Below are 25,214 nucleotides of genomic sequence, written 5' to 3' on the forward strand. Positions count from 1 at the left end.
AAGTTCGTGGTCTAGTGGTTAAGACCGATGGCTACAGTGCTGAAGGTCCCGAGTTCGATTTTCACTCGGGGTGCTAAAAATATCAGTACATCAGAAGGGTAATTTTCACCCTCTCACACACATCTCTGGTACCCAGACCGGAGTTTAAACTAGAATGGGTACTTTGGGGGCCTCGGTTGGTCAAAGTTGTCCCCTACTTTGACCTGGAGATCAATCTTCTGATATCTCTCTGGTTTGTCTGTTTCCACCGAGTGGCCCGGTGGTTCACTCCGAGTACTTCGGCTTCCTCCACCATAATAACAGACTTCCTGGTGTCCTACATGCTCCCTTGGGCGGTGTTGGGTGGGGATTGTTCTGGTGGTGGGAAAATATTGTAAAGGACACATCTCCATTAATCCTTAGGGAGTGTACATGGATCCGCTGTACCCTTGCAGTCAATCAAGGGGTGCGTCTTAATTGGCGGAATCTCAGTACATACATACATAGGCCTTAAATGTATACAACACTCCATTCATGTAATCTATTATGATGAAACTTTTGATATTATTTTTTTAATTCTTAATGGCTTTGTAGGCAGAATAAAATTGTACCAATGTATCACAATATTTTTCTTCAGAAATTCATTTGAGGATATCGATGGAAAAAGAAAATTGCCAATAACTGTTATCTCAACACATGTTGAAATTACAGATAAATCAGAACTACAATGTAATCTACAATATCTTTCTCTTTATAACAATTTCTTCATACACAAAACTTGTTATAACAGGTACAAATTTACCTCAGACATGTCACTGATGAATGTTTAATATGAATATCATACAAATACATTTCGAATTAATTTTAACCAACAAAAATTTTTTTTATATATAAATTTCATGAAATGTAAATGAATAGAATAAACAGAACTCTGACTTCTAATACAGATAAAGATTGGAAAAGACATAGTGAAGGCAAAATTATCAATATGGTTCCTTACACCAATATTTTAGAGTGAAAATTCTATTTCTTTTCTTTCAAAAGACTTGCATGTATAAATGATGCCCTTATTTGTCCAATTCCTATGTTAAATGAATTAAACTAAAATAAAATATCATTTGGTAAGTCCAATATTAATATATTTAATGTTACTGCATGTAACTGTCATACACAAACATTCATTACAGTTATGACAAGAAAATAAGTTATATGACTTACCCTCTTTGAAACAGATCTACATTGTAGAATTTATGGAATTCAACCAGAAACTCTAAGATGGCCTGTAGTTCAGACATATCATCTGAAAATAATATATAAAGTTGTTTGATCACTCTAAAACAAAGCATTTTCTTATAGTAAATACCAAATTCAAAGTAAAACTCTATGTCCATTTCCAGATTCATACCTTTATTTATCATGATTATATATGTTATATATGTAGATCATTTGATAATTTGAATTGGAGGTGTATAAAATATACCTCTATGTAATCCTATCCTGCTTCTCAGGTCTCATGTTGATAAAAAAAAACAAATGTCTAACTTTCAGATCTGTTTTACAAAAACAAATACACCGTGTCAATTCATGTAATTCTACATGATCATTTCCCCTCATTGATGAGTTTGATCAAACCATGTAAACCATTATCATTATTATAACAGTTTGTAGCAAGGTAAGCTTTGTCAGCGATATAACAAAGAAATTAACATGTAATTTACTGCAGATATTCAGTATCATCATTTACTTAGGATTATGGATTTTTTATTGTCAAGAATCAGGTCTAAAAGGTTATGAACACTTAAAGAAGGATGTAGTTTTATAATTTTCCAATACATTATGAACAACAAATCATAAGAAGTCATTCTGAAATCTAGTAAATTTATATGATTTATTTATTCTGATGAAGGTATTTCATCAGTTTGTAGACAATATAGATAAATATTTGTCTACTATAATTATATCTTTACCTGAGTAATTGTCTTTTAAAAGGATTTCATTTAAAAAAAAATATGACTGGTAATTTGTAAAATTCATAAAAAACAAGAATGTGTCCATAGTACACAGATGCCCCACTCGCACTATCATTTTCTGTGTTTAGTGGACCGTGAAATTGGGGTAAAAACTCTAATTTGGCATTTAAATTAGAAAGATCATATCACAGGGAACATGTATACTAAGTTTAAAGTTGATTGGACTTCAACTTCAACAACACTACCTTGACCAAAAACTTTAACCATAAATTTGCACTATCATGTTCAGTGAACCGTGAAATTGGGGTCAAATAACTCATTTGGCATTAAAATAAGAAAGATCATATCATAGGGCTCATGTGTACTGAGTTTTAAGTTGATTGGACTTCATCTTCATCAAAAACTACCTTGACCAAAAACTTTAACCAGAAGCGGGACGAATGGACGGAAGGACAGACAGACGGAAGGACGAACAAACGGATGCACAGACCAGAAAACAAAATGCCCCTCTTCTATCGTAGGTGGGGCATAAAAAAAATTCCTACTTAAAACTTTGTGTACTTCATTGATCAACTAAAAAGAAAAACTCCAAAAGCATAAAACATATATCATTCAAGTTTTAGCAACAAAATTATTCATTTCTCTTTTTAAAATCAGACACTATATATCTATCATTTGCACTGATTTAATTTCAAGTCCCAAAATATAACGATTCAACTTCAGAACCTGTAAACTAAAATATAACGCAATTAGACACTTTTCACAAATGAACTTGCAGTAATCACCCATTCCAACAGGTGAAAAAATACTGGACAAAGAATGTAGATGCACAAAATATATTTATACCACTGAACAGCATGAACATACACAATACAACAGTAATGATCATGATGATGGTACATGTATTTAGCTAGAGAAATGGCAAATTGCACACTTCTAAAACATGTAATGAATTAACAGAATAAATATATCACAAATTAAAGCTATACATGTATGTAAATTCTTCAAAAAAAAAATCCAGAGGAAAATGATCTTACAAAAAATAATGTGTCCACAGTACAAGGATGCCCCACTCGCACTATCATTTTCTATGTTCAGTGGAGCGTGAAATTGGGGTAAAAATCTAATTTGGTATTTCAATTAGAAAGATCATATCATAGGAAACATGTGTAATAATTTTGAAGTTGATTGGACTTCAACTTCATCAAAAACTACCTTGACCAAAAACTTCAACCTGAAACTTGCACTCTCACTTCCTATGTACAGTTGATCGTGATGGGGTCAAAAATATAATTTGGCATTAAAATTAGAAAGATCATATCATAGGGAACATGTGAACTAAATTTCAAGTTGATTTGACCTCAACTTCCTCAAAAACTACCTTGACCAAAAACTTTAACCTGAAGCGGGACTGACTGACAGACGGCGGAACAGACGAATGCAACGAACAGACGGACGCACAGACCAGAAAACATAATGCCCCTCTACTATCGTAGGTGGGGCATAAAAAGTTGGCTAATTAAAAGGAGCCTAAAATCTAACCATCCACATCATGATCAGTTCCCTTGCAAATCGGGTCAGATATCAATAAATATATCACTTCTACCTTTTACACCTATATTGGGTTTTTCTCTACAAAATGCTTGTGTCAGCCAAATTTTTATTGTCTAGTTGAGAAGGCAAACAATCAAAAGTTCATTTCGAAAAGAAAAAAAACAGTCGAAAAATTCAATACAAAAGCTGTAAAACCCTGTCTAGATTAAATCCCATCAATTTATAACTAATAGTCTTCAGAAATAGTTATCATTATTTTATAAAAAGAAACGCCTTCGAATAATACTTTTTTAAAACTATTTTAATTCATTTTGAAATATATTTTGCAACATAGAAATTTCAAGAAATTATTCCTTTTTCACTGCTTTCCCAATTGGTCATGTTGGTAGTTCTATAATGTAATTCCCAATGTCTTGACAAACACCTCTCGTTGTGAAATGACATAGGTCAAACAAATTGTGTCAACTTTTATATAACTGAGGAAATTTAACCAAATCAATAATATTATGAAATATTCAGTGCAAAATATTTACACTTATCATGCTTATCAGGTGTGATTAATAATAACTGCCATGATCCACAACCCTAGTATGCCAAAGGCAATATATCAAATACAGTATCATATAAATATAGAAAAAAACATTCAAGTTATAATATTTTGTATCTCATTTGCTCTGAGTATGTACATGATGTGTCTAATCATAAGTGCTGTATAACATGTATAAGAACACCAATTGCACCTTTGTACAATTATACCATATATTTAATATGATTCTTCAAAATCCACCATGTTTATCTATTTAAAAGAGATGTGAAGATTCCATGGTGAACCTACATGTATCATCATGGTCATTACCACAAAAAAAATCATAGCGCGTGTTGTGAGAGAAAAAAGTTAAGGATAATGTGCTTATTTAACAGAATACTTTTCACAACACATTCAAATGTCTTTCAATTTTTACTTAAATTAACTATGAATGGACTGACAGAATGCTAATTGAACGCTGGGGCTGCACCCATCCATTTTCAAAAGGGGGGGGGGGTTTCAACCATGTGCCCCAATTCAAACACATTGATCGTCCGAAAAAAAAGAAGGGTTCCAACCCCTGGAACCACTGTTAAATAGCCTTTATGTGGGAACCATCAAGAATACAAATGTAGGACGCCCAAAGGAAACTAAGTAGAAAGGACGACAAAGATAACCTGAATGAATGGAGGACATTGGAGTAGTACAATAACCAGCAGTAGCTACTACTCACATCCTATGTGACACATAGCTCTTATGGAAGTTTTAAGATACACAATCAGAATGTAGAAACTAGAAAAAGATAAACACAAGTCACAAGTCACAAGGTAGACATGCTTTTCATTGGAGGCTTATTTTATTTTCCAGATGCATCCTTGCTTCAAGTTTGTTCTCAAATTTGAGAAAATGAATCATTATCTTGTATATTTCAAGTCCAAAGACATGAAAGAGGTCAATGTATATGTTACAGTAAATAGGTGAAATTAGGAATTACACGTAATTACTAAACATTTCAGTAAATACCTGTAATCACTAGCCAATTTAGTAATTACATGTATTTACTAGTTGATTCAGTGATTACTGGTATTTACTGATTATTTTTGTCATTTTTACAGCTATTTACGGGTTCGACGACTTACAGAAAAGAGCGACGATTTACAGAAAAGAACCGAAAAGGACCGAAAAGGACCAAAAAGAACCGAAAAGGACCGAAAAGAACCGAAAAGGATATCGATTTTTTTTGTAATCGAAGGAAATAAGCAAATTGCAAATCATTGAAAACCTTATACTGTGAGAGGACTAATTTTAACTCACATGTATGTGAAAAATTACAGGTAGGGTTGGATGCCTATTTTATAGAATAGAAAAATAGAAAAGATTTTTTTTTATTCACCAAATAAGGGCCCCTAGGAGGGCATATAGCCATACAAACAATATATATATATATATGCAATACACAGACAATAGATATGTAATATGAGTAATGAAAAAATACTACAGGAAACACGCAACAAAATAATATCAATATACTCTAATAATTCAATAATACTAGTGTTGACATTGACTTATGCGCTCCAGGTTTATTAGTGTATTTTACCTATAAAAAGATAAATAATTTTCTAAATATTTACCTTAACAAGGACTGTTGGCAGTCAAAACTTTAACACTATAAAAAATCCACGTATATATACATGGTTTTAACTTTATTTAATAAATATATATGTATTCCTTTTCGGTTCTTTTCGGTCCATTTTCGGTTCTTTTTGGTCCTTTTCGGTTCTTTTCGGTTCTTTTCTGTAAATCGTCGCTCTTTTCTGTAAATCGTTGGACCGCTATTTACTGACTTGATTTTTTTGGTTTTAAAATTAAAGACATAATTCAAGATACCAAACAAGAAAGTAAAGGGATAGGGATTTTTAGGGCTTATACTTAAGGATTAGGGAATATTAATGACAAAAGTTAAATTCCTTGTTCTAAATAGTTCATCAGTTTTCCTAGTTTCTCGTTTTTATATAGGGAGACTGTTCTTTTTCCCATTTGAATGGTTTAACACTAGTAATTTTGGGAGGCTTTTATAGCTTGCTGTTCGGTGTGAGTAAAGGCTAAGTATTGAAGGCCATACCTTGACATACAATGGTTTATTTAAAAAAAAAAAATATGTTACTTGAATTGAGAGTTTTCTCATTTGCATTCATACCACATCTTTCTATATCTATTAACTATAAAATTGAGAAAGGAAATGAGAAATGTGTCAAAGCGACAACAATGACTTCTTCTGTCGGACATTTGTGATGAATCTAATCTTTTTGTGGATTGAATAAGTCACCTTAAAATTTCACCCCTTTTGTTGGCATTATTTTCATTTTTGTCGAGCATGCATGTGACTTTTACAGTCTGCACCAAAAACTTTTTCAACTACTAGTCCAAAGACCAATATTCTGACATTTTTCTTATTGGGCCAAGCAAAATTTTGCAAAAGCTTACTAGTCCGAATGAAATTTTACTAATCTGGGGCATCGGACTAGTGGCTAACCGTGCAGACTGCTTTTATCGCAAAAACGCGAGACATAGCGAACCAACCTATGTTCCGTCATCAGCGGCTGAATGTTGATAACTTTCTTAAATTTTCCTGGATTTCTACCAAACTTGAAAGGAAGCTTGTTTATGATCATAAGACAAATATTAAGAGGTAAATAAATCATGTAAAAATGAAATCCTTTTCATTTTATTATACATGTTATAATGAGCTTGTTTGTAGTTTTCATGCTATTTAACATTAACTTTTTCACTATGACTGGGTTTCCACCAAACTTGGACAGAAGCTTGTTTATGACCATAAGATAATATCTTGAAGTAAAGTTTGTAAAATAATACTTTTATCGTATATTACTTATAGCTGATCTTAGTTTTTTCCAAGTTAACATTAATTTACATTCAAAGAGGTCCAATTATTAACTTGCAAGTGCACAACTCATCAACCATGTTTCTCAGCATATTTAACAAAATAGAACCAGTGAGATTGCCTGCTAAAAGTGAATTCTAATTTCATTATAATTAATGACTTAACAACACAAAAATCATATTTAATTTGCTATATATTTCGTAGCTTATGCACCAATATCAAAAAAGAACATTTTAGGTTGATCACTTTCGAAGAGTATTCACTGATCTTCTAGTAGGTATTACCATAACTTTTGATCAGCTGACCATATTACAACAACATTGTTTTAACAGTTAGTAAATAGGTGTAAAAATTCATTAAAAAAATAGTAATTACTGGTAATAACTGGGCAGTTTTAGGAATTACTTGTATTTACTAAGTGCTTCGGGAATTACATGTAATTCCTAATTTCACCTATTTACTGTAACATATACATGGTATAGTGAAATAGCTACATGATAAACTAAATAGTCGCTTACATGTACTTTATAAAGTGAGATAGGTTATGATTAAGGGTAAGCTCCTCAAAATGCAATCAGTAAGGTTCTTATTGTTTTGTTTTTTTTAATTTACAACAGAATATATATGTTAAAATTCAACCAAAAGTATGAACACCTAATAACTGATTGCATACATGCAGGATGAATAAAATATACATGTATATTATATTCAACTACAAAATTGCAATTTAACAGACTAATAATGATGTTTACACAAACCAGCAGTTTTTTAATATGATTTCTAGAGATTATTGATAGCTTTCTATCTTTCTAGGAATTATAATTTCAGGTTTATCACATGGAAATGAAAGAATCAATACTTTATATATGTAATATATGTTTTGATTGTATAGCATGTAAATGCTTTTTGCAAATAAATTCATTCATTCATGTTATATATCCAATCTAAGCAAACAGGCTATTAACATTTGACATTTAAACATAAAATTATAACTGTTGTTGTGTAATTTCAACTGCTTCTATAATCATCAGAATTTTTTTATTTTCAACGGCAATAAATTGTGACAAAAATTAAACTTTTAAAAGTGCATTTTTTTTAAAAGTCTTTATCTATCTGAGAAAATATTGAGACCTCATTTTACATGTCTAAAATCTCAATTGTCATTGTTTTTCTAACATCTTTTGTTTAATCAAGGTTTTCTTGTAGAAAGTTATTGATGAAAATATCCAAACAAACATAAGCAATATTGATAGCCAAGAAGACTAATCAATATACTATTGATATCATATATATTATATGTCAAACTCATTGCATCAAACCATATCTAAATTGTGCAATATTATTGTTATGCTATGATCCTTGATACTAATTAACAATTTATAACTTATTTCTTAATTAAAATTGTCAATTATCTTGATCATGAGGATCCAACAAGGGTAGTAAATAAAGTCCTCACTTAAGTCACTAAGATGAGCCATTTAGTCCTTGGCACCTCATTATATAAATAGACCGTTTGGGATGAAAATTTCAGGAACTCAATTTTCGGCTCTCCCTTGACACCATCTGCGAGTATGGTCTTGAGGAAACGATGATAGTCCGTCGGAAGGGGATGATAAATGGCTGACCCATGTTAAGAGAGAGTCATATCTCTTGCACGTTAAAGACACCCTTGTAGATTTCGAAAAAGAGTAGGCTAATGCCGCTACAAGGCAGTACTCGCACCAAAGTGGAAAGGGATTAATATAAGTTGCAGAACTTGTTTCCCAATCCACTATAAATAAATATGTTTAAACTAGTATATAAATAGACAAGACACCATTATTACATTACCATAACTATCCAAGCATGTTACATGTAACTAATAAAATTGAGAAGGAAATGGGGAATGTGTCAAAGCAACAACTACCCGACCATAGAGCAGACAACAGCCGAAGGCCACCAATGGGTCTTCAATGTAGCGAGAAACTCCCGCATCCGTAGGCGTCCTTCAGCTGGCCCCTTAAAAAATATGAATTCTAGTACTGTGATAATGGACGTCATACTAAACTCCAAATTATACACAAGAAACTAAAATTAAAAATCATACAAGACTAACAAAGGCCAGAGGCTCCTGACTTGGGACAGGCTCAAAATTGCCCTAACCCTACAAAATAATACCAAAAATTTATACACTTTATTAAACCTTCACTAAAAAAAAATCTGAATTATGTTTCTGGTTAGGGTGAGTCTTTAGCCTTGTAAACTTGCATGTGTACAAATGTAAAAGATGGAAGAAAGATACCAGTGGGAAAATAAACTGACAATGTCATGGCCAAAATTGAAAATAAACTGACAACGCCATGGCCAAAAATAAAAATAAAAGTACTACATGTATCTATTAAAGTGTGTGGGTCATGATCAAGTCACACATTGTATGCAGAGTCCATAATCATATATCTAATAAGCAAGTTCTTTGGTTTTTAAACCAACCCATCAGAAAATTGTAAGAAAACCACAATATTTGACACATATATAAATGATACATGTACTGTTAATTCAGAAATTATTGAGCTGCTTTCATTATTGTGAAAAATGCAACAGGGTTGTAATTAAATAATTTAAACTTGTATTTTAAATTTTTTAAATAAATAAAGCAAAAATTAAAATTGCATTTTAGTCTAAAATGACATCATTGCAATAATAAATGCACGCAATAATTTTGAATTTACAGAAGTTAAATAAATAATAAAAGCATGTTTAAGGGAGAGAACAGTAGAAAAAGAGCTTGGATCCAGCAACAACTTCTGGGGATAAAGCCTTCATTGCCAGTGTGGTAAGTTTGAATTACAACAAAGCAAGAGAGGAAAATTTGGTAAAGTGGCCTTTACAAGACTAGACAATCAATATTTCTTAAATTTTGTCTGTACTTTGGTAGATCTGGTGTGAAAGATTCTTTGATATTTTCATTAATGATAAAGGAGCATGCAACTTCATGAAGTTTCCTTCTGATTACAAGAAGTTTTTGGGATATATAACATCACAGTACCCAAATTGCACCCACTAAGCAAGAATTGCAGCAGAAATTATACAAGCTTTCTTAGAGAATGAACAAATATGTCTTTTATGATTTGACATTAAGCACACCTTTCAACATAGTTATAATGCTGCTATATATATTTTTACACAAAACTACTTTCACAGCATTTATATCAACAGGTGAAAATAAAGCCTCAAAACAGTAATCAGGGCAAGATAAATCAGATGATACATTTATACATGAATAAATCCTAGATTGCAGATTTCAAGTACAATGTACCTGTTCAGTCTACACCAAAATCTACTTGTCTGAAGACCAATTTTCTGACATTTACCTTGTGTCTAAACTAACTTATGAAAATACTACAATAAACTGGTCTGAATAAAATTTTACTATACATGTATGTGGGCGTCCAACTAGCGGCTAATGTTGCAGATTGCCTTTGTTAACAAAAGACGTCATACAATTACAACAGTTAAGACCTTAGCTAGAAATTTTCTCTGTTGACTGAAAATTCTGAAGGAATTTAGTGATTTGCACCAAACATATTCTTATTTTTTGCCACCCAAAATAGGAACATATAATTGATAAATTTACAAGTTGACCAAAGGCAAAACATACTTGATCTAAATAATAAAGAAACCATAATAAAAGCTGATGTGGTTCCTGACAGATCTTTGATAACTGACTAATAAGCATAAGTTATTTAATTCCACATATGACACATTTAAGGTTTTTTCCCCTCCTCCATAGTGAGATGAACACTTGCAAATGAACATTTACCTATGAGGGGATGTACATGTACCAACAACAAGTACATGTGTAAAAATGTATTGACATTATTGTATATGTTCCAGACCATATGAGTATTTGGACCGTACGCGTACGGTCCGGACCGTATACGTATACTCGTACAGTCCGACCATACGCGTACGGTCGGACCGTATGAGTATACGCGTATGGTCCAGTATGAGCTGACCATACATGTTATTGGATCATATGGGTTACATCTATACAAACATTTATCACAATCTTTATTTTTAGTTTTACAAATTGTTATTATTACTATAAGATGGATAAAATGAACTACCTAACAATTTAAATTAGATATTTGTTTTATTGTATATATCTGAATCCTATTTTGAAACTCTCACCAAAAGACACTCGCTACCAAAAGTATATTTTCATATTTACATTTTTTCAGTTCATGCATGTTCCTTTCGGTTAGCATTTATTTGAAAAGTTGCTAAATATTAAAGCAATTGTCCTCCCACATTATACACATTCAATTTCAGTGAGAATAATTGTCATAATTCAATTAGTGTATTATGTATAATATTACATGTACTGATCTACATGCTATTAAAATACTAGAGATTTACAGATTTAATTAGCGTGAATTTTTTAAATAGTTAAAATATAAAGTTTTTATTTCAATTACAATTGATTTGTTTTTCTATTTATTTGAGAGTTAAGTTATGTTGATCTGTTATATGTATTTGTATCTAGTACAATTGACCAACTCCTTGATATTAGTCAGACCGTACGCGTACGGTCCGACCGTATGAGTATTTCGAAAAAGTACGCATACGGTCCAGACCGTACGCGTACGGTCCAAATACTCATACGGTCTGGAACATATACAAATTCTTTATCAGTGACACACAGAATTACATGACAGTATCGGCAAAGCTATCTTGACTGATCATTTTATACGCTTGTATTTCACCTGAGTTATTGTCTTTGTAAATGTAAATTTATCAGAAGTGCTTCTACATGATAATAATTCTTGGTCTCTGATCATAACAACCAACAAGAGTTGAACACCAATCCATTCACTCACTTCCGGTTTTCCTGCGTAATGGTTTGAACTGGTCCCAAATCAATTATTGAGAAAACCAGATTTTAATCAGGTTTATCTCCCTTAGACCATATTTTGTCAAGCAAACACTTGTAAAGTCTAAGCTGCTTGTATGACACATATTATTAAAATCATACTTTAAGATTTTAAAATTGCATTTTATTTTATCATTGCATGATAAGAACACTTGTTATTCATTATTATGATTCCATAGCCAAACGAACAAGTCATTTCGGGTCCTATTATATTTATTGTGTCTGTTTATTTAACGCATCAATGTAAAAATATCGGAAATTGATCAGACTGTCATTAAAGTGAGAGGGTTAGCGCTATAGAACCAGGTTTAATCCACCATTTTCTACATTTGAAAATGCCTGTACCAAGTCAGGAATATGACAGTTTTTGTCCATTCGTTTTTGATGCGTTTTGTTATTTGATTTTGCCATGTGATTATGGACTTTCCCAATTGATCTTCCTCTAGGTTCAGTATTTTAGTGATTTTACTTTTTTATAGCTGACTATGCGGTATTGGTTTTGCTAGGCATTGTTCAAGGTCAAACGGTGACCTGTAGTTGTTAATTTCCGTGTCATTTGGTTTCTTGTGGAGAGTTGTCTCATTAATAATCATACCACATCTCCTTTTTAGCTCACCTGGCCCAAAGGGCCAAGTGAGCTTTTCCCATCACTTTGCGTCCGGCGTCCGTCGTCCGTCGTCGTCCGTCGTCCGTCGTCGTCCATCGTCGTCCGTCGTCCGTCGTCGTTAACTTTTACAAAAATCTTCTCCTCTGAAACTATTGGGCCAAATTGAACCAAACTTGGCCACAATCATCATTGGGGTATCTAGTTTAAAAAATGTGTCCGGTGACCCGGCCAACCAACCAAGATGGCCGCCATGGCTAAAAATAGAACATAGGGGTAAATTGCAGTTTTTGGCTTATAACTCAAAAACCAAAGCATTTAGAGCAAATCTGACACGGGTAAAATTATTTATCAGGTCAAGATCTATCTGCCCTGGAATTTTCAGATGAATAGGACAACTCGTTGTTGGGTTGCTGCCCCTGAATTGATCATTTTAAGGAAATTTTGCTGTTTTTGGTTATTATATTGAATATTATTATAGATAGAGATAAACTGTAAACAGCAATAATGTTCAGAAAAGTAAGATTTACAAATAAGTCAACGTGACCGAAATGGTCAGTTGACCCTTTTAGGAGTTATTGCCCTTTATAGTTAATTTTTAACCATTTTTCGTAAATCTTAGTGATCTTTTACAAAAATCTTCTCCTCTGAAACTACTTGGCCAAATTAATCCAAACTTAGCCACAATCATCTTTAGGGTATCTAGTTTCAAAAATGTGTCCGGTGACCCGGCCATCAAATCAAGATGGCCGCCACGGCTAAAAATAGAACATAGGGGTAAAATGCAGTTTTTGGCTTATAACTCAAAAACCAAAGCATTTAGAGCAAATCTGACTGTGTAAAATTGTTTATCAGGTCAAGATCTATCTGCCCTGAAATTTTCAGATGAATCGGATAACCCGTTGTTGGGTTGCTGCCCCTGAATTTGTAATTTTAAGGAAATTTTGCTGTTTTTGGTTATTATCTGAATATTATTATAGATAGAGATCGATAAACTGTAAACAGCAATAATGTTCAGAAAAGTAAGATTTACAAATAAGGCAGCGTGACCGAAATGGTCAGTTGACCCCTTTAGGAGTTATTGCCCTTTATAGTCAATTTTGAACCATTTTTCGTAAATCTTAGTTATCTTTTACTAAAATCTTCTCCTCTGAAACTGCTTGGCCAAATTAATCCAAACTTAGCCACAATCATCTTTAGGGCATCTAATTTAAAAATGTGTCCGGTGACCCGGCCATCAAACCAAGATGGCCGCCACGGCTAAAAATAGAACATAGGGGTAAAATGCAGTTTTTGGCTTATAACTCAAAAACCAAAGCATTTAGAGCAAATCTGACATGGTGTTAGATTGTTTATCAGGTCAAGATCTATCTGCGCAGAAATTTTCAGATGAATCGGACAACCTGTTGTTGGGTTGCTGCCCCTGAATTGGTAATTTTAAGGACATTTTGCTGTTTTTGGTTGTTATCTTGAATATTATTATAGATAGAGATAAACTGTAAACAGCAATAATGTTCAGCAAAGTAAGATTTTCAAATAAGTCAACATGACAGAAATGGTCAATTGACCTCCTAAGGAGTTATTGTCCTTTATAGTCAATTTTTAACAATTTTCATAAAATTTGTAAATTTTTAATTAACATTTTCCACTGAAACTACTGGGCCAAGTTCATTATAGATAGAGATAATTGTAAGCAGCAAGACTGTTTAGTAAAGTAAAATGAACAAACACATTACCATCACCAAAACACAATTTTGTCATGAATCCATCTGCTTCCTTTGTTTAATATTCACATAGACCAAGGTGAGCAACACAGGCTCTTTAGAGCCTCTAGTTTATAGATACATATGGCGCGGAATCAGGGTCATACATATCGATTTTAGTATATCCTAAAATGATTTCAGTATATATGCTAAAATGTAATTTAGTATATATACTGAAATCATTTTAGGATTTACTAAAATCGATATTTACGTAATTTAGTATATACTGAAATCATTTTAGGATATACTAAAATCGATATTTATGACCCTGACTCCGCGCCATAGATACATTATTTTTATGTCTTGGCATTTCAAACTAACGCCGCTAAGCTATTTAAAAAAAAACAATGCTAGTCAAAACCATCAAATACATATTTTTAGATTATAAAAGGAGTCTAAAATAGCAACATTGTAAACTATTAAACATTACTTTTAAAGTCCCTATATTGATGCTAAAATGTAAACTCACAACTTTTAAAATTGTTGTATAATTCTATGCTATAGTAGTCTCAGTAAATACAGTGAATATTACAACTGTTAATTCATTTTTAACAAAGGATTTTATATGTGTTAATATGTGCAGATACTTTAAATTTAATCGATCTCATCCGAGTGCTCCTACTGAAACAGCAGGGAACTACGAAAGAAAACGAAGAAGGTATACCGCCATTTTGGATTGTAAAAAATAGCAATACACAATCGGTTTTTGTTCTTTGCCTAAATCTGCAAATTACGAGACAGATTAGCAATTGAAATAATGTAAGACTGGGTTTATATTTAAATGAGAAAAACATTAATTGCGTTTTTTTATAACTGTTTAACCAAAACCAAATATCTGTGTTTGTTCGAATACATTTTTCAATCTTAGGAAAGTTAAGATGAGACAACTCTTATATTAAAACAAATATAGTAATTAACGTCAGAGTATAGCAATCTTAGTTTCAGTGTACAATCATGCTTTAATGAACTCGAAATTTACAGGCCTAAATTGAAAAGTTAGCCTTAGACGATTTATAAATGGCTATTATTTAGTGTTAATCAGTCTTTCATCTTCTGTGTAGGAGTTTGTGGGATATTTTCTCTCTTTCTTAATATTATATGACCATGCTGTTATCTGCTCTTTGACTCAAGTAGTTTTGGTCGCTAGTTTTGTATCTTTCAATGGCAGTGTTTGGTAATTGTTATTTTATTTTGATTTCACGAAGAATGCATCGATATTCTAAATTGTCAATGACACAAAACAATTTACTAATTTAACAGAGTTGATTTTGACAAACTTTTAAGATGAGTTTGTTTAAATGATTGGTAATATAAACACGAAGATGTGGTACATTTGTGTATGTTTGCCAATGAGAAACAACTCATCACAAGATACTAAATGACATAGAAATTAACGGCTATAGGTCACCGTACAACAATGATATAAACCCATTCCGCATAGTATGCTATAAAAGGCCCCGAAATGACAAATGTAAAATAATTCAAATGTAATGAGAAAACTAACGACTTAATTAATGTACAAACAAAAAAGACACAAAAAACAAATATGTTACACAGCAATAAACGACAATCATCGAGTTACAGGATCCTGACTTGGGACAGGCAAATACATAGAGAATATGGCGGGAATGAGGATGTAAGGTGGATCCCAACCCTCCCCTAATCTGAGACAGTGGTGTTACAGTACAATTAACACAAGAACGAACTATAATAAATCAGTTGAAAAAGGCTTTCACTAATCAGATCGATATGCAAATAGAAATACATCTAACAGAAACACAGAGTGGACGAGACAGGGTATTTGTACATTACAACAAAAAGACACTAAGTACTGATCTGGCTCAGCAAACAAGATTTTTTTTTAAATAATTCATTTATTACCGACAAAAAGATTTTTATTTTCAACATGCCTAATTTGATGGCATTATGGCTTCTAGAATTGCAAAGCTTCACCAAAGAAAAATTGAGAGCCGTGGCGTAGTGGTTAGTGCATAGGACTACTATCACAAAGGTTGCGGGGTGAACATTTCAGAGACTGAAATTTCGGCTCTCCATCGACACCATTTGCGAGTATTGTCTTGAGGAAACGATGATAGTCCGTCGGAACGGGGCGATACATGGCTGACCTGTGTTAAGAGAGAGCCATATCTCTTGCGCGTAAAAGACACCCTTGTTGATTTCGAAAAAGAGCAGGCTAATGCCGCTACAAGGCAGCACTCGCACCCACAAAGTGGAAAGGGTTGCAATAACTTGTTTCCCAATCCACTATTATAAACAAATATGTTTACCGTTTCGTTAACCAGTTTGCCTTAATAAGAAATAGTGCGAGGAATGGACCAATAACCAGAATATCTTCATGTCAAGCTTGTGTTAATCAAAAAACAGATTTTATGAAGTAATTGCCAAGTAATATTTTAGAACAGAATACCAGCCATGCAGAAAAATATTTCAGAAAAGTACATATACGAATGTATAATGGTACAAGGACATGGTAGATGGACATACCATTTGCATACCATAAATCTGTATGCTTATGCAAATTAATTAGTATCTATTTCATTGGCCCTCATACCATATCTATAAAGGAGTTCGCAGCAGGTCTGCTGAAAAAGTACATTTTGATATACTAGTACTTGTTTATTTAAAAGGCCCTTTATTTGAAATTTATTTGCTTCAATTAATATTAAGCCTTAAGGATTAAGACTGTTACATTTTTCTCCTTGATATTTTTTCATATACGTTTCGGGAATAAAGTGTATCGGCAAGTTGAATGTATTTCTATGGGGACCGGTTGAACCCTTTTAATAACAGATTGTTCCTGTATTGTAATGAATCATAGTTTATGACCAAGCTCACAAAAAACCGACTACATCATGATTGATAATCAAATTGATAAAAATTAATGCTGTACATTGATTATACTTTGGGGTTAAATGATATAGAATTCTGTAATTTTACTGTGGAAATTAACATATTGGAACGGTTAGTAAATTTAACCATGGTTATATTTAACCATTGCTATATTCAACCAAGTGTTATATCTAAACGAGAGATGAACAAACGGGTCCTGGTTGTTGTATTTCCAAACGCGTTCTCCATTCCCGTTTCGTTAGTGCCGTTTTATATTTTATTAGTAATTGTATATTCTTTGTATTGCGAACATTCAGTAACTGTGAGTATTCTTATATCGGTGTTTCTTGTCGATCATATTGTTAGTTGTCTTTGTGTTTCTTGTCTTTCATATTGTTAGTTGTCTTTGTGTTTGTTGTCTTTCATATTGTTAGTTGTCTTTGTGATTCTTGTCTTTCATATTGTCAGTTGTCTTTGTGTTTCTTGTCTTTCATATTGTTAGTTGTCTTTGTGTTTCTTGTCTTTCATATTGTTAGTTGTCTTTGTGATTCTTGTCTTTCATGGTGTGAGTTGTCTTTCATATTGTTAGTTGTCTTTGTGTTTCTTGTCTTTCATATTGTTAGTTGTCTTTGTGATTCTTGTCTTTCATATTGTTAGTTGTCTTTGTGTTTGTTGTCTTTCATGTTGTTAGTTGTCGTTGTGTTTCTTGTCTTTCATATTGTTAGTTGTCTTTGTGTTTCTTGTCTTTCATATTGTTAGTTGTCTTTGTGTTTCTTGTCTTTCATATTGTTAGTTGTCTTTGTGTTTCTTGTCGATCATATTGTTAGTTGTATTTGTGTTTGTTGTCTTTCATATTGTTAGTTGTCTTTGGGTTAGTTGTCGATCATATTGTTAGTTGTCTTTGTGTTTGTTGTCTTTCATATTGTTAGTTGTCTTTGTGTTTCTTGTCTTTCATATTGTTAGTTGTCTTTGTGTTTCTTGTCGATCATATTGTTAGTTGTCTTTGTGTTTCTTGTCTTTCATATTGTTAGTTGTCTTTGTGTTTCTTGTCTTTCATATTGTTAGTTGTCTTTGTGATTCTTGTCTTTCATATTGTCAGTTGTCTTTGTGTTTCTTGTCTTTCATATTGTAAGTTGTCTTTGTGTTTCTTGTCTTTCATATTGTCAGTTGTCTTTGTGTTTCTTGTCTTTCATATTGTTAGTTGTCTTTGTGTTTGTTGTCTTTCATATTGTTAGTTGTCTTTGTGTTTGTTGTCTTTCATATTGTTAGTTGTCTTTGTGATTCTTGTTTTTCATGGTGTGAGTTGTCTTTCATATTGTTAGTTGTCTTTGTGTTTCTTGTCGATCATATTGTTAGTTGTCTTTGGGTTAGTTGTCGATCATATTGTTAGTTGTCTTTGTGTTTGTTGTCTTTCATATTGTTAGTTGTCTTTGTGTTTCTTGTCTTTCATATTGTTAGTTGTCTTTGTGTTTGTTGTCTTTCATATTGTTAGTTGTCTTTGTGTTTGTTGTCTTTCATATTGTTAGTTGTCGTTGTGTTTCTTGTCTTTCATGTTGTTAGTTGTCGTTGTGTTTCTTGTCTTTCATATTGTTAGTTGTCGTTGTGTTTGTTGTCTTTCATATTGTTAGTTGTCGTTGTGTTTGTTGTCTTTCATATTGTTAGTTGTCTTTGTGTCTTTCATATTGTTAGTTGGCGTTGTCTTTGTGTCTTTCATATTGTTTGTTGTCTTTGTGTCTTTCATATTGTTAGTTGTCTTTGTGTTTCTTGTCTTTCATATTGTTAGTTGTCTTTTGTGTTTCTTGTCTTTCATATTGTTAGTTGTCTTTGTGTTTCTTGTCTCTCATATTGTTAGTTGTTGTTGTGTTTGTTGTCTTTCATATTGTTAGTTGTCTTTGTGTCTTTCATATTGTCAGTTGTCGTTGTGTTTCTTGTCTTTCATATTGTCAGTTGTCTTTGTGTTTCTTGTCTTTCATATAGTTAGTTGTCTTTGTGTTTCTTGTCTTTCATATTGTTAGTTGTCGTTGTCTTTGTGTCTTTCATATTGTTAGTTGTCTTTGTGTTTCTTGTCTTTCATATTGTTAGTTGTCTTTGTGTTTGTTGTCTACTTATTGTTAGTTGTCTTTGTGTTTTTTGTCTTTCATATTGTTAGTTGTCCTTGTGTTTGTTGTCTTTCATATTGTTAGTTGTCGTTGTGTTTGTTGTCTTTCATATTGTTAGTTGTCGTTGTGTTTGTTGTCTTTCATAATGTTAGTTGTCGTTATGTTTGTTGTCTTTCATATTGTTAGTTGTCGTTGTGTTTGTTGTCTTTCATCTTGTTAGTTGTCGTTGTCTTTGTGTCTTTCATATTGTTTGTTGTCTTTGTGTCTTTCATATTGTTAGTTGTCGTTGTGTTTCTTGTCTTTCATATTGTTAGTTGTCTTAGTGTCTTTCATATTGTTAGTTGTTGTTGTGTTTGTTGTCTTTCATATTGTTAGTTGTCTTTGTGTCTTTCATATTGTTAGTTGTCGTTGTGTTTGTTGTCTTTCATATTGTTAGTTGTCGTTGTGTTTCTTGTCTGTCTTATTGTTAGTTGTCTTTGTGTTTCTTGTCTTTCATATTGTTAGTTGTCTTTGTGTTTCTTGTCTTTCATATTGTTAGTTGTCTTTGTGTTTCTTATCTTTCATATTGTTAGTTGTCTTTGTGTTTCTTGTCTTTCATATTGTTAGTTGTCTTTGTGTTTCTTGTCTTTCATATTGTTAGTTGTCGTTGTGTTTCTTGTTTTTCATATTGTTAGTTGTCTTTGTGTTTCTTGTTTTTCATATTGTTGGTTGTCTTTGTGTTTCTTGTCTTTCATGTTGTTAGTTGTCTTTGTGTTTCTTGTCTTTCATATTGTAAGTTGTCTTTGTGTTTGTTGTCTTTCATATTGTTAGTTGTCTTTGTGTCTTTCATATTGTTAGTTGTCGTTGTGTTTGTTGTCTTTCATATTGTTAGTTGTCTTTGTGTCTTTCATATTGTTTGTTGTCGTTGTGTTTGTTGTCTTTCATGTTGTTAGTTGTCGTTGTGTTTCTTGTCTCTCATATTGTTAGTTGTCTTTGTGTCTTTCATATTGTTAGTTGTCTTTGTGTTTCTTGTCTTTCATATTGTTAGTTGTCTTTGTGTTTCTTGTCTTTCATATTGTTAGTTGTCTTTGTGTTTCTTGTCTTTCATATTGTTAGTTGTCTTTGTGTTTCTTGTCTTTCATATTGTTAGTTGTCGTTGTGTTTCTTGTCTTTCATATTGTTAGTTGTCTTTGTGTTTCTTGTTTTTCATATTGTTAGTTGTCTTTGTGTTTCTTGTCTTTCATATTGTTAGTTGTCTTTGTGTTTCTTGTCTTTCATATTGTTAGTTGTCTTTGTGTCTTTCATATTATTAGTTGTCGTTGTGTTTCTTGTCTCTCATATTGTTAGTTGTCTTTGTGATTCTTGTCTTTCATGGTGTGAGTTGTCTTTCATATTGTTAGTTGTCTTTCATATTGTAAGTTGTCTTTGTGTTTCTTGTCTTTCATATTGTTAGTTGTCTTTGTGTCTTTCATATTCTCAGTTGTCTTTGTGTTTCTTGTCTTTCATATTGTTAGTTGTCTTTGTGTTTCTTGTCTTTCATATTGTTAGTTGTCGTTGTGTTTCTTGTCTTTCATATTGTTAGTTGTCTTTGTGTTTGTTGTCTTTCATATTGTTAGTTGTCTTTGTGTTTGTTGTCGTTCATATTGTTAGTTGTCTTTGTGTTTCTTGTCTTTCATATTGTTAGTTGTCTTTGTGTTTCTTGTCTTTCATATTGTTAGTTGTCGTTGTGTTTCTTGTCTTTCATATTGTTAGTTGTCTTTGTGTTTGTTGTCTTTCATATTGTTAGTTGTCTTTGTGTTTCTTGTCGTTCATATTGTTAGTTGTCTTTGTGTTTCTTGTCTTTCATATTGTTAGTTGTCTTTGTGTCTTTCATATTGTTAGTTGTCGTTGTGTTTCTTGTCTTTCATATTGTTAGTTGTCGTTGTGTTTCTTGTCTTTCATATTGTTAGTTGTCTTTGTGTTTCTTGTCTTTCATATTGTTAGTTGTCGTTGTCTTTGTGTCTTTCATATTGTTAGTTGTCTTTGTGTTTCTTGTCGATCATATTGTTAGTTGTCTTTGTGTTTCTTGTCTTTCATATTGTTAGTTGTCGTTGTGTTTCTTGTCTTTCATATTGTTAGTTGTCTTTGTGTTTGTTGTCTTTCATATTGTTAGTTGTCTTTGTGTTTCTTGTCGTTCATATTGTTAGTTGTCTTTGTGTTTCTTGTCTTTCATATTGTTAGTTGTCTTTGTGTCTTTCATATTGTTAGTTGTCGTTGTGTTTCTTGTCTTTCATATTGTTAGTTGTCGTTGTGTTTCTTGTCTTTCATATTGTTAGTTGTCTTTGTGTTTCTTGTCTTTCATATTGTTAGTTGTCGTTGTCTTTGTGTCTTTCATATTGTTAGTTGTCTTTGTGTTTCTTGTCGATCATATTGTTAGTTGTCTTTGTGTTTCTTGTCGATCAGATATGTCAACATTCAAACTGTTTTTTATAGTTGTTCTAATATTGTGCTGTTACGCCGCTGGCCTTTGTTAAGCAAGGGTTAGGTGCCCCTAAACATGTTTTAACATTGAAACATTCTGTATACATTTGATCCAAGTGAGGAATTACATTTAGTTGTTGTAGTCGTTTCTCAGTATTGATATATTTGTTTTTCGGATGTTGGTTGCTTGTTTGAACGGTTTTACTTTGTGTCATGAAGCTGCCTTTTATCGCTTTCTATACGGTATAAGTATTTGTTCATTATTGAAGTCTGTACGATGATATATAGTTGCTTAAGTTGACTCATTGGAAAATCTGACATTTTCTGTAAGCTTGCTGGAATTGAAGTAGTACATTTTCGTTCGAAGTCTGCAGTAAATTTATGCAAAGTATGTCATGAGGATTTTTTTTAGGTAAAAGCATCGGCCTTTATTCACTGAATTGCATGAACTATTATAAATGAAAAGCGAAATAACTGGTTGATTAACAGATGGAAGCATTTTTTTAATCACAATAAATTGTCCTCTGTTCTATTTCGAATACTTTGATTATAAGGTACAAATATATATATTTATTAGTAAAAATAAATCACAAACATCGAAAAAAAGATTATTAATTAGATAAATGAAAAAATCAAAATATATAAGAGGTAAAAAATCAAATATGCCACAAATAGGTCTTCTATGAAGTTTTCTGAATTATACAATATCAATAAGTAAAATATCTAAAAGGAAACAGTTTTGATTAAATTATGGACGGACAAACAGAAAACAAGATATACACAATAACAATAAACAAGGTATACACAATATAAAACACATTCACACATACCAATAATACTGATTTTTGAAAGAGACACATTGTTAATTAAATTACCAGTATCACTGCAACTTAAAAGTAGATGGTATATTTAGTATGCAGTTAATAGATAGAATGAAGTAGCACAGTCAACCTACATCTCAATTAATGTTGATACAAAATATAAAAACTCTTGGGAATGGATGATCAGGATTCCCGTTGTCTTCTTTAAATCGAAAGGACAAGGTTCGATAAGCATCTGTTTTGGCTCTCTGTTTTCTCATTTTACAAATTTTGTTTTGGAAAGCTACTTGTCATGTTAAAATATTCCCATAAGTTTGAAATTTGTTTGGGATGCATCAAAAACGCCAAAAGAAGGAAAAATTAAGATTTTTGGCCATTGTTTCTTAAAATAAAATAGCGTGCGCCTAAGTGACCCGGCGAAAATTATGACGATTGAGACAGCAAACACAGTTCTAACAACATTGGAATAATAAAATTCTCGGGTCACGTTGGCGCAGGCACTTAAAAAAATCGTTGTACGGAACACCTGTTAAGTGAATAGTAATTACAATATTTTAATAATAACAGAGAGTTTACCTCCTTCACCTCATCCAGTTGCTAAAATAAATGGTTTTGAAATTCATCCAAGCAAACTTCAAACCTGAGAGCCGTGGTGTAGTGGTTAGTGCATCGGACTACTAACACAAAGGTTCCTGATTCGATTCCCGTTCCGGGATGACAATTTCAGGGACTGAATTTTCGGCTCTCCCTTGACACCATTTGCGAGTATGGTCTTGAGGAAACGATAATAGTCCGTGGGAACTTCCGAAGAGGACGATAAATGACCCGTGTTAAGAGAGAGCCATATCTCTTGCACGTTAAAGACACCCTTGTAGATTTCGAAAAAGAGCAGGCTAATGCCACTACAAGGCAGCACTCGCACCCGCAAAGTGGAAAAAGATTAATATTAGTTGCAAAACTTGTTTCCCAATCCACTATAGATAAATATGTTTTAACTAACTTCAAACCTCGGGGAATATTTTAACATGAAAAGTAGCTTTCCAAAACAAACTTTGAAAATGAGAAAACAGGCCTTATCGTTCCTTGTTCTTTATGAAAATTACCATAGAATTGGCAATAGAGATGGGGAATGTGTCAAAGAGTCAACAAACCTACTAAAGAGCAGACAACAGCTCAATCCGACCAATGAGTCTTCAACACAGCAATAAAATCCTTCAGATGGCCACAAGACGTTGGTTTGTAAAATATCAGTAATTATAGTTTTGAATTTTAAAATCTTAAATTGGTTTTATACTTCTTGCATTAAATTTAAACTGAAAAACTGCAAATAGCACACATCGTCTTATTTATGATATCTATATAACATAGACATGAGCTTTATACTGGGCGCCGAACGGGACTCTTGTGGTTTTGTACAAAATTCAATTCTGTCATAACAAAATCATTTTTGTCTTACAAAACTATGTGATACAGACTTGTTTTATGAGAACTTCAATTTTGTGATGACAAAATTCATTTATGTAGACAGAATTCATTTTTGTCATAACAAAATTCATTTTTGTCATGACAAAATTCATTTTTGTAGACAAAATTCATTTTTGTAGATCAAATTCATTTTTGCCATGACAAAAGTCAATTTTGTCAAAAAGGTATGAAAATTGACTTTTGTTACCTGATATGGAAATTAAAACACAAAAGTCAATTGTGTGAGACAAGATTCAATTTTGTGAGACAAAATTCAATTTTGTGAGACAGAATTCAATTTTGTGATACAAAATTCAATTTTGTGAGACAAAATTGACTTTTGTGAGATAAAATTGACTTTTGTGAGACCAAATTGACTTTTGTGAGACACAAAATTCAATATTTATTTTTGTCAATTTTGTGAGACAAAATTCAATTTTGTCAATTTTGTCAATTTTGTCTCACAAAAGTCAATTTTGTCTCACAAAATCCAATTTTGTCTCACAAAAATCAATTTTGTCTCACAAAAGTCAATTTTGTATTCAAATTTGTTCACAGAATCCAAACTAAAATAATTGGCATACAAAATTGACTTTTGTCGCCCAATTTTCAAATTAGGTAACAAAAGTCAAGTCTGTGTAACAAAAATGAATTTTGTCATGACAAAAGTGACTTTTGTCCACTGAAAGATCATTTTGTATGACAAAATTTTAAATTTGTATTATGCTACAAAAGTTGTTAAACTGAACTCATTTTTGTTGAACAAAAGTCACTTTTGTCCGTACAAAATTGTATTTCGAGTACAAAACCACAAGAGTCCCATTCGGCACCCTGTACTTTAAGCAAACATATATTTTACTAAAATGTATCTGAATAATCAAATGTATGTAGAAAATGCAGATTTTAGATGAAATATCCTAATTTCGACATAAAAATAAACATATATTTATGGTTTTAAAGGTTATAACAGTCAATTTTACTTTACTGTTTTTGCTATATAAGGAACCAATGGCTTCTATCAAATCTTCCGTTATGAACATTGTTATGAGACAAGTTCTAAAATATCATTAACGACAATAACAGTTTAACAGTTATGAATAGTATACATTAAATCGGTTTTATCTAAGTATGGACAGACAAAAAAAAAACCGAAAACAAAGACAAGTAAACAGTATCTGAAGAATGAAAAATCCATTAAAAGAAACAACAACACACACCCCAAATAAAATAATGAAATCGCAGGTACAAAGTCAAAGTCAGTTCGAGGCAACACTAGTTTTCTGGTGCTCAAAATTCTTTCAGCTCTTAATATTTCTTATTGACAATACATG

General features: G+C 32.1%; 1 protein-coding gene across 3 annotated transcripts in view; it reads right to left on the reverse strand.

The window, feature by feature from the left end:
• The window catches only part of LOC139522921 (protein FAM135A-like), a 48,720-nt gene extending 36,873 nt beyond the window's left edge, over positions 1 to 11,847 (reverse strand). For all 3 annotated transcript variants that reach the window (XM_071316577.1, XM_071316569.1, XM_071316559.1), the window contains exons 1-2: positions 11,677 to 11,847; positions 1,198 to 1,279 (exon numbers count right to left, since the gene is read on the reverse strand). In XM_071316577.1, the coding sequence (XP_071172678.1) occupies positions 1,198 to 1,274 (77 nt within the window). In that variant the 5' untranslated portion in view covers positions 1,275 to 1,279; positions 11,677 to 11,847. The remainder of the gene's footprint in view (positions 1 to 1,197; positions 1,280 to 11,676) is intronic.
• Positions 11,848 to 25,214: the final 13,367 nt, after the last annotated feature.

The sequence above is a fragment of the Mytilus edulis genome, chromosome 1 (assembly GCF_963676685.1).
Source record: "Mytilus edulis chromosome 1, xbMytEdul2.2, whole genome shotgun sequence".
NCBI classification, from domain to species: domain Eukaryota; kingdom Metazoa; phylum Mollusca; class Bivalvia; order Mytilida; family Mytilidae; genus Mytilus; species Mytilus edulis.